General features: G+C 45.7%; 1 protein-coding gene across 1 annotated transcript in view; it reads right to left on the bottom strand.

Annotated features, from left to right (window-relative positions):
- Positions 1–16,579, bottom strand: part of SEPTIN6 (septin 6) — a 63,592-nt gene that overhangs the window by 14,837 nt on the left and 32,176 nt on the right. The window contains exons 5-7 of the mRNA XM_042782608.1: positions 15,110–15,271; positions 5,274–5,370; positions 1,768–1,936 (exon numbers count right to left, since the gene is read on the bottom strand). Of these exons, the coding sequence (XP_042638542.1) occupies positions 1,768–1,936; positions 5,274–5,370; positions 15,110–15,271 (428 nt within the window). The remainder of the gene's footprint in view (positions 1–1,767; positions 1,937–5,273; positions 5,371–15,109; positions 15,272–16,579) is intronic.

The raw sequence follows: 16,579 nt of genomic DNA, 5'->3' as shown, positions 1-16,579 counted from the left end.
ACCCCTCCTTGGGTTTCCGAGGCAGTATCACTACGGAAGTAGGATTGCCCAACCTTCCTTCCGAGGAGTGGCTGGTGGGTATGAACTGCCAGCCATCTGGTTAGCAGCCAATAGGGTTGCTAATAACTCAGAATTACCTTGATAGCAAGGTGTAACAGGTAGTGCTATTGCTGACCTGGGAGAGAACATTTTGGTGGGACAGTTAGGGTAGGAGCCAGACTGCATTGGGTTGAGGAGTAAATGAAAGACGAAGGAGAGACAATAAGTATACAACAACTCTTTCTCCTCCTTGATAAACTTCTTGATGGGGCAGAGGGTGGAGAGGAAAAGCAGAGTTAAGGAATTTCTTCAGGATGAAAATGTTTATATACAACATGGAATGGGGTTCACAAAGGAGAGTGAAGAGGGCAAAGGTGAAGGAAGGAGAGAGGTGTCTGGGATGGAGCAAAGGAGGAGGTTGTGTTGTAAGGTGCCGTGGAGTGAATTTTGACTCATAGTGACCCTATAGGACATAGTAGAACTGCCCTGTAGGGTGTCCAAAGCTATAATCTTTATGGATTCAGATTGTCACATCTTCCTCCCACAGAGCTGCTGAGTGGGTTCAAATCACCGTCTTTTGTGTTAGCAGCCAAGAGCTTAACTGTTGCGCCACCAGGGCTCCTTCAAAGGAGGAAAGTGGGGGACTCAATGAACAGGTAGAGGGATTAGTCTAGAACAGTAAGAAGCACATCTCTTCCCCCATAGACGCAGGTCAAGCTGTTGGAGGGGAAGGAGAGAAAAATCTAAGGGAGCTTCCACCAGATAGATACAAGCACACCTTCCTCCAGCCTCAGGCGCTCCAGTGGCCTCTGTCCTGACCCATGTTTAGAGGACTGAGTCTGCCCTTCCTGAACGAGGCCATCCCCAAAGGATTGCCTAATGCTTTGCCCCAGTTTGGCTTTCTACTGTGAACAGGTACTGTGGGATTTCAGTTGCCATTAGAAAGGCTTCTTCACCCGTAGATGTGTCCCTCACTTGCTTGACATTTCCTGAAATGAGACCAAGCCTTTCCCTCCATGGTAAAGGGCACTACATGGTCATTGAAAATGTGAGGCTTATGTCACATGTCATGCATACAGATCTAACACCCATTTGGGATCTCATTCCTAAAATAAAAGCACAACGAGCTGCTTTCAAAATCATTCCTTGTCTCTGAAAGCATCTTAGATTCTGAGTTGAGAAACATGCTGATGACTATTAACATTCTGTGGTGAAAGCAAAGTATACACTTGACACTTGAATGGAGTTCTAAGGACAGTGAATAAGGAGACTGCAATTCATCACTAAGTGTAAAATAACTGCCACCCAGACCGATCTGGTTTGGATCCTGGGGAAGAGGGTAGAAACCTGACAGTTCAGCAGGGGTCTGATGAAGAAAGTAGGGCAGAGGACAGCCACAAGGACCACCCTGCAGGACAAGGAAGGCCCCATCTGAGAGCTCCCCTCCAGCACAGCTTGGCTGGAACACTCAAGCGTGTACTTATGATGGGGCCTCTGTCCTTTCCTCGCTCACTGGAGTGGGGTGGCAGTACTTGTTATAAGCCTGCCCAGCCACTGCTCTCCCTGGCAACTGTGCAGGGGCAGATTGGGAATGGACAAGTGGAACTGCCAAGTGGGTTACCCTTGCTCCTCTAGGTCTTAAGCCCCTGTGTCTCATCTCCCTGGTGAATTGGCCAGGGCAAGGTTTGCACACCACCTGGCTAGAAGGAGCTGGGGAAGAAGAAGTACCTGAAGGGTTTGCTGTCAGGGTCGGTGTCCTTGAAGCCCATCTCCTCCAGCTTACAGCGGCGGTACAGCTCATAGTGCCGGGTGTGGGTCTGTTCCCGCAGATCCTCCATGTTGACCCGAATCAGCATCTCCCGCAGCTTCACAAAGTCACAGTGGGCCTCATTTTCAACTGCATAGCAGGGGATAGGTATTGAAAGTATATTGAAAGGAAGTCCAGAAGCAGAAGTGGATGAAATGAGAGGCAACATGTCTAACAGTGACATAGCCTCACCATCTGTGTATACAGAGCCTGTGTATTTGCTTCTTACTTCACTTTTCTAATGTGCTCATTCAGAACCTGTACATAGACCAAGAAGCAGTTGTTTGAACAGAAGGGGATACTGCATAGTTTAAAATCGAGAAAAGTATGCATCGCAGTTGTATCTTCTTATCATATTAGTCAATCTGTATGCTGAGCAGATAATCACAGAAGCTGGACTATATGAAGAAGAAGGAGCCATCAGGATTGGAGGAAGACTCATTAACAACCTGCCATATGCAGATGATACAACCTTGCTTGCTGAAAGCAAAGAGGACTTGAAGCACTTACTGATGCTCAAAGACTACAGTCTTTAGTATGGATTACACTGCAACATAAAACAAAAACTTAAGATGACTCTTGAATGAAAAGTAGGAGTTTATCTAGGCAGATAAGAGAATAAGCCTTACAAGGTCTCAAAGAGGTTGTGGTTGTTTGCCATCGAGTCGGACCCAACTCATAGCAACCCCTCCTTGGGTTTCCGAGGCAGTATCACTACAGAAGTAGATTGCCCCATCTTCCTTCCGAGGAGTGGCTGGTGGGTTTGAACCGCCAGCCTTCTGGTTAGCAGTCAAATGCCTTAGGTACTAGGCCACCAGCCCTCCTAAGAGGTTAGGCAAGATTATATAGTTGGAATTTGCAGAGTTGGGACTCAAACGCAGACAATCTAGGCTATAGGGACTAGGGGAGAGAAAAAGGCTATGGGCCAGGTGTTAGCAACTTCAAAGAATTATGAAGAAGAACTAGGATATTGATAGATGACAGTGGCAAGGAGGGGTGTGGACCACAGGTATAGTCTATCTGGGTGGTAGGAGGTTCAATGGAAGTGCTTTTTTACAGGGTGGGTACTGGCCTGACAACATCAGCGGTGACCAGGACAAAGTGGACCATGTTTTGCAGCCAAAGCAGGTGAGGCCTGGGTGAAAAAGCCCCCTCCTCAACAGTGTGCATTTTGAGCAGTGCCCAAGAATGATAGCAAAGTGGACCAAATCATAGCAACGTTGATTTCTTGTTGGAACATAAAGGCAAGATGTCTACAGGTGTGGCTTCACTGGGTTGGAATGGTGTTTTGGCCTGACCACAGAGGTAGAGTAGTGTCTGAGATGATGAACAAGCACAGTGAACTCAGAGTCTGTCTTTCAGAGTCTGGGAGAGGATAGTAGGGGCAGAGAAGAAGTCTGGAATGACAGGCTTTGGGCACAGTGGCAGCAGACTACCCTGTGGTTATCAGGGTTATCTTTCCAAAGCCCAAATCGACTCACATAACTCCTCTGCTTAAAACTCATTGTCTAGATAGTAATCTCTGGTGGTCAGTCAGAATGACTGACTCCAAGGCCCCTGCAGGCTGCTCAGTCAATACACAATTTCTTCCTCTCACAACCAGAAAAATGACCTCAGACTTACAAGAAAATAGAGAGAAAAATTTTCTAAAGCACCATTTTAGGTTAGGTGTGGGAAGTCCCAACTGGAGGAAGTCACTGGAACCGTCTCACAGACTTCCCCTCATTTCATCTCATGTTCATGTATCTCAGATCACAAATTCGTTCCCAGGGTGGGACTGTTGGTCCAGAAAGCATTTGCAGATGTTCCTAGTGGAACATCTCCCATCCCACAAGGGAGAGAAGATCAAAACTTAGCACGGCTCTGGTAACAAGCCGTGTCGTACCTATGGAAAATCCTGTTATGGCTAGTGGGTCTCTGGTGTGCCCTAAAACATGCCAGCCTTTGCATGTGATGTGGACAACTCACCGCCTACTTGCAGTTGTGTGGTCAGTAGTGTTGTTGTTGTTGTTATGTGCCATCGAGTCGGGCCCCGACACATAGCGACCCCTCCGTGGGTTTCCGAGGCAGTATCACTACAGAAGTAGGATTGCCCAACCTTCCTTCCGAGGACTGGTTGGTGGGTTTGAACCGCCAGCCTTCTGGTTAGCAGTCAAGTGCTTTAGCCACTATGCTACCAGAGTAGGGAGGAGTTTACTCTGAACCAGCCACACTCGTGATTAGTGGCCCAGCTTATAAGTGTAGACTCTGAGGATTAGAGACCTCTTCCACCCATGCCAGTGTCCTAGGCCTTGTTTTATCCACTAGACCTGAGGGTAACTGAGCATGTATCCAGCAGACCACAAGAGGAACTTTCCTGAGTGTATATATGAGACATCTGATGGTTTTCGAATTGTGACATAATAAGACATACAAAAGAGTGCATGAAATATCTATGTGTAATTTAAAAGAATAATGATAATAAAAACCACCTATGTATTCTCAACCCAGAATGATCAATAGAATATAACTAGTACCTTGGAAGCCCCCTCATGCCCCTTCCTGATCACACACTTCTCCCTCTCTCCAAGATGTAACCACTATCCTGACTTTTGTGGTTATCATTACTTTGCTTTTCTTTATAGTTTTACCACTTGTGTGTGAATCCTAGAAGTATTTATATCTTGTTTAGTTTTCCCTGAGAGCCTGGGTGCTGCAAATGGTCAAGCACCCTTCTACTAACTGAAAGGCTGATGGTTTGAACCCATGCAGAAGAACCTTGGAAGAAAGGCCTGATAATCTGCTTCCAAAAGGTCATATCCTTGAAAACCCTATGGAGTGTACTTCTATTCCGACATACATGGGGTCGCCAAGAATTGGAATCAACTCAAAGGCAATTGGTTTGGGTGTTTTAGGTGTTAGTTTTTCCTGCTTGTGGAATTCATATAAATGGATTCATATCATCTGGACTCCTGTGTGATTTCTTTAGTTCAACATTATGTTTCTATGATCCACACACACGGATGGAGTGTAATTCATTTCTTTTCATTGCTGTCTAATATCCCATCACACGAGCCTATCACAGTTCATGTGCTTTAATCTTAATGGACATTTGGGTTATCTCCAATGGTTTGTGATCATGAACAATGCTGCTATGAACATTCTTGCACATGTCTCCTGGTGCCCTTGGGGAAGTATACATGCTTTCTGGTACATCCCTTCCTACCTTGCTCCAAGTACATTTGCTTTTCTCTTCGGAAGACTTTTTCCATCAGAGACAAGGGGAACTTGTTCATGCCGGAGAATCCAGGTATAGGGCCAGAGTCTGCCTACTAGTGTCCTCGAGGGCTGCTTCTAGCCCAAGTGGGGACAAGTTACAGAGTTGTCACACAATGGATGGGGACAGGCAAAGAGAGAAACAGAAAGGAGTCCCTGGAGACTCACTCACCCTGCACTGTGCCCCAAGGATACTGCCGTGCCTTCATCATCTTGTTGCCAATCTTCAGTTCTTCTGTGCTGCCAATGACAGCAAATGGCAGGTGGGCCTGAAACAGAAGGCAAAATAAAAAAGAAGAAAGAAAAGCTCAGAGTTCCAGAGGAAAGGCACCAAGCTTCCAACAATACAAACAGCTGCTCATCTCAGGGGGCCTCAGGCCCTCAGACTGCAAGGCCCCTCACTGTCATTATCAATCACCAAGAAGCATTTATTAAGTAATCAAGCTGTGTGGGGATAAGAGACCCCGTCCAGGCTTCTGCTGTTCAGAAATTCACAATAGAAGATAGCAATGACATGGTCAAATGCATAGAAAACAGACAAAGAGAGAAAATCAGCTGAATAATAAGCAGATACCCAGAAAGATTAACTTAGCTATTCACTACTCACAGTTGCTGAGGGGAAGAGCCTTTGGTGAGTATGATGGAGGGGGTTATGCATGGACAGAGAGGATAAAGGAGTATGAAGGGGGCTGCGATCACTAGCTCTCCCCTAGGGTTGGAGTGTGACAGCTCTGATAATAGGTACATACGGAAACTACACTGCCAGCTGAGCCAGACTCGCCTTATTCTCATCCTTTGCTGGAGCAAGAGTTCACACTGCACTCTTAAACCTAGAAGCCAAGTCAGCAAGTATTTACCCATCTGCCCATTACTGGGCTGGGTTGTTTTAGGTGCTGGAATGCAGACAAAAAGGAGCCCTGGTGGTGCAGTGGTTAAGCGTTCAGCTGCAAACTGAAAGGTCAGCAGCTCAAACCCACCAGCAGCTCCATGGGAGAAAGACCCAGTGATATGCTTCCATAAAGATTACATTCTAAGAAACCCTATGGAGCAGTTCTACTCTGTCCTATAGGGTTACTATGAGTTGAAGCCGATGCAACGGCACAGAAAAACAATGGAGGCAAAAGAAGGAGAAGACACATTGTCCCTTGCCCTCTAGGAGCTTACAATCTTGTTATGAAAGCCAGACTTGCACACCCAAAATCATGTAAGACAGCGAATGATCAAGAGCTCAAATGCGTGGTCTGGTACTCTGTACATAAACCCCAAACCAGTTGTTACCAAGTTGATTGCGACTCATGGCAGTCCCATGTGTTCGAAAACTGTGCCCCACAAGGTCTTCAATTGCTATGAACTTCTGAAAGAAGATGACTAGATCTTTCTTCCAATGCACCTCTGGTTGGTTTTGAACTATCAACCTTTTGGTTAGTAGCCTGGTGCTTAACCGTTTGTACTACCCAGGGACTCAACTCTACACATAGTAAGTACATCATAAATACTCTTTGAATGGCAGTGGCAGGGCTGCTGGAATTGTAGAGAGAAAAGAAGGTCAAAGTACAAACAGGAGTATGTGCTTGGTTCTTGCAAGCGAAAATGAGGAGCTAGTTAAGCACCTGACTACTAGCCAAAAGGTTGGCAGGTCAAACCCACCCAAAGGCACCTTGGAGGACAGGCCTGGTCATCTGTTTCTCAAAAGTCACAGCTTCAAAAAACACTGTGGAACAGTTCTACTCTGCACACCATGCATAAACCAAAAAGCCAAACTCACTGCATCGAGCCGATTCCGACTCACAGCGACCCCCTTTGAGTTTCCGAGGCAGTAAATCTTTATGGAAGTAGATTGCCCAGTCTTCCTCCCATGGAGTGGCTAGTGGGTTTGAACCACCAACCTTCTGGTTAGCAGTCAAATGCCTTAGGCACTATGCCACCAGAGTTCCTTGCACACCATGCATGGGGTCACCCTAAATAGGAATCAACTCGATGCATCTAACAATAATAACAACACAGGCCTGGCTGGTGAGGCTTTGTGTATCACAGAAGGGGCTGCCTCCAACAGGCAAGTGGAGCCCAGGAATCACTTGCTATATTTTCTTCCTTCCACAAGGGGCTGGCCAGGTTATACATGCTGAGTTAGCATGGGTCAAATGGAACCACTGAATAAAAATTGGTAACAAACTAGGTGACCCTGGCTGCAGCTTTACTCAAAAGGGCTTTACCCTGACAGGTAAAAGGCCCACTGGAACAAACTTTCCTAGCCTGCTTAAAAAAAACAGGCCTCAGTCTCAGGTATTTTGACCCATTTGTTCACATATCCATTCTACAAGTACTTACTGAGCTCCTACTGTGTTCTCTGCATTCAGAATACAAAGCTGAACAAGCACAGCAACTGCCCCTGGAGAGTGCAGTCTGATAGAGGAGAATGATATGCCCACAACGCTAATACAGTAAGATCAGGAGCATAAACAGAGGCTCACAGGCTACAGAACACAGAGGAAGAGCAACCAACTTCCTGGGAAGTCAAAGATGCCTTCTTAGGGTACACCAAACCAAACCCACTGCCATTGAGTCAATTCTGACTCATAGTGACCCTATAGGACAAAGTGCAACTGTCCTATAGGGTTTCCAAGGCTGTAAATCTTTACAGAACCAGATTGCCTCATCTTTCTCCCATGGAGTGAGCTGGTGGGTTTGAACCACTGACATTTTGGTTAGCAGCCCAATGTTTTATCCACTGTCTCACTAGAGCACCTACACAGAGTAAGTAGTAGCAATTGCAGTAACAACAGTCATAGCTATGAAAGTAGTATTAGCAGCAGCAACCATTTATTAAGCACCTACTATGTATTCGGTTTTTATATTGCATTATCGCAGTGAATTTTTACAACGTATAAGGTAGGTAATGCAATGCAACTCACTGCCGTGGAGTCGGATCTGACTCATAATGACCCCTCCTTGGGTTTCCGAGGCAATATCACTACGGAAGTAGATTGCCCAACCTTCCATCTGAGGAGTGGCTGGTGGGTTTGAACCACCAGCCTTCTGGTTAGCAGTCAAATAAATGCCTTAGGCACTATGCCACTAGAGCTCCCATAAAGTAGGTAGATACTCCTTAAAAAAATTATGTTATTTTATTATTGTTGTTGAGAATATACACAGCAGTTTCTCCATGTACAATTCAGTGACGCTGATCACATTCTTCCAATTGAGCAACCATTCTCACTCTCCTTTTCCGAAATTGTTCCTCCCCCATTAACATCAACTCACTGCCCCCTTACGGTTCCTATCCAACCTTTGAGTTGCTGTTGTCAATTTGATCCCATAGAGATATTTCTTAAAAGAGCACAGTGCTCCAGGCTGATGTTCTTTACTGTTGTTGTTATGTGCCATGGAGTCGGCCCCGACTCATAGCGACCCCTCCTTGGGTTTCCGAGGCAGTATCACTACGGAAGTAGATTGCCCAACCTTCCTTCCAAGGAGTGGCTGATGGGTTTGAACCGCCAGCCTTCTGGTTAGCAGTCAAGTGCCTTAGGCACTATGCTACCAGAGCTCGTACGTTCTTTACTAGTTAAGCTAAATTGTTATTTGGTCTTAAGAAGACTTCAGGGGATATGTTTGGTTTAAGTTTTAAAAATTATCTTGGGACAATAGTTTTAGGGATTCATCCAGCCTCAATGGCTCCAGAAATTCTGGATTCCATGAGAATTTGAGATTCTATTCTGCATTTCCCCACTTTTGATCAGATTCTTCTATGGAATCTTTGCTCAAAACTTTCAGTAATGGTAGTCAGGTACCCACAAACACCATTGCTGTAGAGTCGATTCTGACTCATACAGACTCTGTAGGACAGAGTGGAACTGCTCCCATAGGCTTTCCAAGGCTGTAAATATGAATGGAAGCAGACCGTCACATCTTTGTTCCACAGGGTGGCTTGTGGGTTCAAACTGTCCACCTTTTGGTTAGCAGCCAAATCCTTAACCACTGTTACCACCAGGCTCCTTTCACCAGTCATGGTAGGTACTCTTATTATCCCCATTTTATAGCTGAGGAATCTGAGGCCCCAAAGGGTTAAGTAACTTGCCAACAGGCACCCAGTCTTAAAAGGGTGTGGAATCCAGGTCTCACTGACTTCAAAGTTCACCCCTTGCTGGTGTTCTTCTCCCATTTAGGGGGTTGAGCATCAGATGAGGTGAGCCCTTAAAACCCAGGGGTGAATTGGCTGTGTAAGTCTGGACTATAAAATGCACTCCACCTCTGGGAAACCAACAACAGATCTGTTTTATTTGTTGTTCATTTAATCTGCATGTTGTTCTCACAGCCAATCCTTCCTCTCTATTTCTTCAAGCTCTGCACCCCAAGAATGTTCTTCAAAGTGGAAAAACAAAAACATAGGACTTAATAGGGGCTCAGCTCCAGGACATCTATTCATCCCTCAAGGCATTTGGCCATCCAGGTGAATCTGCTCTGCCTACATTCTGTCAGCAGTCCTAGGAGAGGGAAAGGACTCCTGGTGGCATAATGGTCAACCACTCAGCTGCTGTGGTGGTTTGGACCCACCCAGCAGCTTTGCAGGACAAAGACTTGGTGACCTGCAATAAAAATTTCAGCCTAGCAAACACTATGAGGCATTTCTACTCTGTCATGTGGGGTCACTATTAGTCAGAATTGAGTCCATGGCACCCAACAACAGTAGTAGATGGATGATCATGGGGGTACCATATTTTTCACATATAACATACTCACATAGGTAACATGCACATGCATATAATGTGCAAAGCACATTGTGCACTCTGTATAACACACACATTATTTGTGTTAAAATATGGTAATTGGCATGCAACACATGGTACATATCAGAGAAGCACTGAATTCCTGAAAACACTGCCCAAGGGTCTGAGCCTCTCCAACCTTTGACCTTTGCTAGCCAGCTTTGTTGGGAGTGGGGATGGTCATCTGGGCACAATTCATTCCCACTCAGGGACCTAAGACATGTTGGGAGTCTCAAATCCACCCCCAAATATTTTTTGGGAAAATGTTTTCCCCTCTTACAGAGACCCCCAGATGTCAGCCACATGACATGAAAGAGCCAACAGGCAATGACTACAGAAGGCTAGACTGATGGAGAAGGTAAGAAAGAGAAAGCTTGTTGTCCCATTCATGCTCATCCTTGGCTCTCAGCTGAAATTGATGGAGAAAGAAGGCATGTGAGGTGGGAGGTGCTTCTCTATGCCCCAAAAGAAGGGACAAAAACAAATGCCAAGAAGAGAATACTGGCATAAAATTGTCAGTATCCCCTTGGGCCTATTATTTTTATTTCCGAGAGACACTGTCTGTCAGAATGACAGGATCATGGGCTTCCCCTCCTCAAGCTGCTGTCATTTTATACTTCTGGCTTCCTCTGTGCTCTAAAACATACAGCCCCCGTCCAACTGGCTTCATAGGGCTTCCAAGACCTCCCACAGCCCACTCCTTTGCAATTGGCATCAAAGTCTATTCTCATAAATAGATGCAAGGACGCAATTTCTGAGTGTCCCCAGTCAGATTTCATTTGATTCTCACAACAGCCTTGTTGTTGTTAGGTGTTGGCAAGTCAATTCTGACTTGTAGTGACCCCATGTGATACAGTTGAACTGCCCCATAGGGTTTTCTAGGCTATAGTCTTTACAGGAGCAGATACCAAAAAACAACAAAACAGACAAAAAAGAACCTCATTGCCATTGAGTTGATTCCAATTCATAGTGACCCTATAGGACAGAACAGAATTCCCCCATAGGGTTTCCAAGGCTGCAAATCTAAGACATGTTGGGAGTCTCAAATCCACCTCCAAATATTTTTTGGGAAAATGTTTTCGCCTCTTACAGAGACCCCCAAATGTCAGCCACATGAAATGAAAGAGCCAATAGGCAATGACTATAGAAGGCTAGACTGATGGAGAAGGTAAGAACAGATTGCTATATCTTTCTCCCATGGAGTGGCTGGTGAGTTCGAACCACTGACCACGTAGTTTGCAGCTGAGCACTTAACCACTGCAACACCAGGGCTGCTTTCACAGGAGCAGATAGCCAGGTCTTTCTCTCAAAGAGTGGCTGGGCCAAACTTTCAGTTAGCAGTTGAGCACTTAACGGCCACACCACCAGGGCTCCTTTATAGGCAGTTAATACAAACCTCATTTGTAAAGTGGGAGAATTAGGGAGCAGAAGGGTTAAATGAGTTGACTAGGTCTCTAATTCTCATGCCTAGACCTTCCCTGGGAGCAGCCTGGACACTGTTTTCTAGCTGCCAGTCTCCCCAGGGCTGCCTGCGCTCTGCCTCCTGGCTAAATGACACGTGCTGGAAGTCAGCTACCCATGAAGGGCAGGACATCACAGGGATCCACCTCTGGCTCTCTTTCCTTCTGCTCTGGAGAGACAGATAATTGTGACAACCAGAATGGAGTCAAGCCAAACAGGGCTAGGATAACCTCATCACCACTACCACATTCCCAAGTCCTACCCACGGAATCCGAACCTGAGGCCTTTTTCAGCTCCCTGAAGGACTAGCTCTGAAGAACTTTGTGGAGCTTTCCAAGCCAGGAGGCCTTGGATAGGTGTTCCCAGATGTCAGACTCTCTCAGTCTCAGAAAACTCCAGTGATAGTCTCATGCCTTCTCTTGGGAGTCTGGTTTTTTTTGGCTTTTATCTCCCTTCAATTCCTCTCAGTACATTTGAAAGTGTTTAATGACCCAATTGGCATAGCTTGTTTTATTCTGGTTCCATCACATCCATCAGACTTTGCAGATTATATGATTGTTCTCCTCAGTCTGGTGAAACAGACCTGTCAAGACACTTTATTCCTCATCTGATGATATCCAGATTGGGTCTGACTTCTTCCAGGGTGGACAGTATTTCCCAGTTGTGCTGCCAGTTAGGCCCATGTCCCCCCTCTCCATGGTGGGACTTTACTAGAGATTGAGCAAGAGGACTGCCTGACTCTCTTTTAAGTCACCCCCTGGTTGTTCCTGCAAAAGTACATGCAAACAATGGACTAACACTGTTGACTAGAGAGATAATGGATGGCCTTGTGTCTGTGGGTCTCCCTGTGACCCCACTGGTCTTAACTCACGTGCTATCACTAGGCTCAAATGAACAGGCCTTGGTAGAGACCAAACCCAAGACCTCACTGGTAGCCCACCACTATGGTCCTATTCCATGGTCTTTGGCTATGGGTCGAGCCACTCAAAGAACAACATTAAGTTTAAACAACATAGCAATTTTTAGTATTAAAGTCTACAACCTTGAGAGACATCACAACATAGGTTGAAAGTAGCATGCAGCAAGATCTCTCAATCCCTTCTCTTGACCCTTCCATCTGAATAATAAATAGCCACCCATAAGCCAAGGGGGCTTCCAAGATGTCATTACTCCATTACGCTATTTCCTGCCATGAAATTTCCTGCTAGTGTTGAGCGGTGGGATGGCTGTATAGTCTTCTCCACTTTAGGCAAGAGGTCTCTTCCACTTCTTCCAATCTAATTCCCATGACAATTGGCTGGGGTGGCTGAGGCTGTGGGGCTGGAGTCAAATCCAGAATTGAAAGGCCAGCACCCATTCCTCCTACCACCCAAGCCCAGGTCTTTGATGATGCAGCTTCACACACCACGGCTTGTCCGAAGGCTCCGGAGATTTTGACACAGCTGTTCCAGTGACAGGCAGGCTAAGCAATCCTGTGTACATACTTTATAGCAGCAATTCCCCACCATTTTCCCCATCACAACACATATAACACACAGCATTCACATGCATGACCCACTCCTCCCATAGCATGCCCAATCCAGGCACACTAGCTATGAGGCCACCCACTTTCTTCCCTATCAAAAAAGCACGGTGGAATGCAAGGTTGGAGTGGTGAGTAATATTATTACAGGGTCAGCTCTGAATCCGGTTAAATTTTTTTTAAGTGAAACTCTGGCAAACTTTGGACTATCATGAGTAAGCAGAGGACCCATAACTCCTCAGAAGCCTTTCAGGACACACAGGAGTGCCAAAACAGCATGGTTGAGAGCTGCTACTTTATAGCATGGGAAATTGCCAACATTGAGGTTGAGCCTACCCTAGGCTCAAGGAGAAGGCCAGAGCTGTGCTGAGAGCAGAGCCCAGGATTATTGTCATTCCTAATCCACAGTGTAGTGAGATGTAGTTTCGAGTGACACCTTGAGATGGCTGAGAACTCACGTCTTGTTGTTAATTGCTGTCAACTCAGCCCTCGACCCATGATGAGCCCATGCCCAATGGAATGAAATGCTGCCTGGTCCTGCAGCATTCCCATGAGCATGTGTGGATCAACTATTGTAATCCAAAGTTTTCATTGGCTGATTTGAGGAAGTAGAGTACCAGGCTTTTCTTCCTGTTCAGCATCACAGCAACATGCAAGCCTCTACTAATAGACAAGTGGTGGCTGTGCATGAGGGGCATTGGCCAGGAATTGAACCCAGGTCTTCCCATAGAAGATGAGGATTCTACCACTGAACCACCAATGCCCTGAAAACTCACTTGGTCCCAATATATTCTTAGCAAAGCAAACCACAAGCCTGAGAACTGCTTGGTGACTTAGGGAATCAGAGTTTGGAAGGTATCTAATGGGGGTTGTTGTTCTGAGGTGATTCCCAGAAGACACTTCTACTTCTCTCTATGCTCCCGTTTCTGTCCTCTCGGTACCCTTTCAGATTTTCTTATAATAACAAAGCTTATTTTCCATCAAAACACCCTAACTGCTTCAGAAGACAAGCATTCATCTTTTTTTCTCATACCTGTGACTGGTCAAAGAAGGTATAACCCCACCTACTACAATCCACATAGTCTTCTCCTTAGGCCAGATTTGTCAAAGATGATGACAGACTTCTCGTAACAAACATAGCTCGGCCTTGTATGGGGCAGTTGTACTCTGTCCTACAGGGTAAGTTTGAATCGGAATTGACTAGATGGCAATGGGCTTGGGCTTGGATGTACCAACAGGCAGGAAGTCAGGCGAGACAATGACTTGCCACCCTGCTATGCTAATTTGTTGGCCAAGTCATAGGAGGTGGCAGCTGGTTTTCTAATGATTGTTTAGAGGGCGGCGGCAGCAGGAAAGTTTTCTAAAAATGGCTTTTATTACTAGGCTTTCCTGAGTTTGGCTATACCCAGGCATTATGTCATTAGGAAAAACTGATGCTTTTCAATAGAGAAAAAGAAATCTGTTCTCAAAGCAGAGGCTTTCGGAAAGCTATTAGCTGTCTCCTTCAAATCACAACATTGAACATTTCACAGTAACAGCATCAACACATTGTAAAGAAGCATGAAGATATGTATGACTCTCTGCCGTCTTCATTACTCACTCCTCAAGTAGGGGGAGGAAGGGAGGAGAGGAAACGTGGCAAGTCGGGGTATTATTATTATTATTATTATTATTATTCATTCACACTTTATAAAGCAAAGCATGACCCTAAAATTTAAAAATAGCATCTCCCTAGTCACTAGCAAAATTGGAGGCTATAGATCGTTTTCCCACCCTGGGGCAGAGAGTTTGATTACCTGAGAACAGATGGTCCCTGAGTTCCTGAAACCAGCCAACTTTTTCAGCCTTTTCACTGCCTCAATTGTCCCAGCACTGTTTTGGTTAGGGACAAAGACCCTTTTTGCCTTTCTGGCAGCCCCGATGGCCCGGACCAGTGTAGCATCCAAGAGGTGGGTGGAAGGAGAGGCCTGGATTCCCTGCTCCAGACTCTTTCTAGAGTCAGCCTCTCCCTGTCCCTCAGTTTCCTGCTATTAATCTCTGGGGCTTTGAAGCAGCCACAGCTAGGACAGAATAGCGATTTGGGTTCTGGATTATCTCTCACAAATTCCTGAGACACAGATACTCAAGAGTTGACCACAAAATGGGTGGAGAATATGTTTTACTGCTAGTTTGTAAGACAGACACAGAGTAATCCCTCACAGACAACCAGATAATAAGGAAGATCAAGTGGTCAGAGAGGTGAACCCCTGTACTCCCACTCACGTTCATGGTTCCATTGATCTCTGCCACCGACTCATCATCTGTAGGGAATTGGTAGATCTGGACCCCATTGCTGACAAGCTCGCTGGTGATTTTGATTTTGAACTTTGTTAGCTCACTCTTAGAAATGGCATCAGATTTGGCAATGATGGGGATGATGTTCACCTAGGGAAAGGAAGGGGAAAGCGGGATCAGTGTTGTCAATGTGCACCTGAAAGCAGCATGACCAAGACTTCCACCAGTTGCCAGCAGGAACAACTCAACCCAATAATCTAGGACTGGGCCGTCTCCATAGCCAAATGAAAAAATAAAAAATAACATTGAGTGCACTGGACACTAAACTAAGTGCTTTAGATGAATTAATGCAATTAATCCTGACAGTAATCCTCTCAAGAGGTATTACCACTATTTTGCCAATGAGAAGTGTGAAAAAGACGTGGCAGTCTGCTTCCTTAAATAAACTGACAGCCTTGGAAACCCAAGGGGACAGTTCTACTCTGTCCTCTAGGGTTTCTGTGAGTCAGAATTAACTCACTGGCAGTGGGTTTGGTTGCCAAGGAGAAACTGAAGCATAGAGAGGTTAAGTAACTTGTCCAAGGCCACATGGAAGTAGCAGAACGAATTCAAATCCAAGTTCAGGCTTATTCCTAAGCCCATAGTCTTAACCATGATGCTGTCTACCACTCAGATCCAAATTGATAAGATATGGCAAGATATCAAGTTGACTCCTTGGGTGAAAGGAAACAGAAAGATGATAGCTGGGAACCTGTAGTTGACAAGGGAAGAGGTGGCTGCTCTTTGCTAACAGTCAACTGCTCCAACCCATCCAATCCGGGCTAGCCCAGCCAGGTGTGCTCCATACCCACAAGGGAGGTGGCAGGGAAGAGAAGGAGGGGCAGTGCTCAGTAAGAGTGCACACCTGATTCTCTTTCTGGAAACCAACACTGGTTAACCAATCCAGTTAGGGGAAGAAAAATGTTCAGTTACCAATCTGACCTGAGACATATACAAAAACAAGTTACACTGCCTGAGTCTCATGATAAATTTCTGGGTAAAGGAAGCATGTGCAGTAAAACCTGAAAAATCTGGAAACTGTGAAAGGTGGAGATGTGTCAGAGAAGGGAAACTCAACACTTTTCCAGTAACAGAGAATGATAGAAAAGTAATAAGACTGTGTCCTGTCAAAGGCAGAAAGCTTATGAGACCTGGAAAAACAAGGCACTCCCATCAAGTTCTGGCTCTCCCAGGTTTCACTGTGTAAATGCCCAATTTCAGAGAGCAAGAGAAAGGCCTGGTGCCACCCCAAAATCCTACTACCTACTTGAACCCTGATCCTAGACATCTCTCCAAGAAAGGACAAGGCTTTTACTGCTAGAAGGTAAAGAAACTTGTTGTTGTTGTTGTTATGTGCCGTCAAGTCAGCCCTGACTCATAGCGACCCCTCCTTGGGTTTCCGAGGCAGTATCACTACGG

This window comes from Orycteropus afer, unplaced genomic scaffold (assembly GCF_000298275.1).
Source record: "Orycteropus afer afer isolate SDZICR_OR568_19922 unplaced genomic scaffold, OryAfe1.0 scaffold00387, whole genome shotgun sequence".
Taxonomy (NCBI): domain Eukaryota; kingdom Metazoa; phylum Chordata; class Mammalia; order Tubulidentata; family Orycteropodidae; genus Orycteropus; species Orycteropus afer.
Note: the sequence above shows the minus strand (reverse complement) of the source record. Positions and strands in the feature narration are given on the sequence as shown.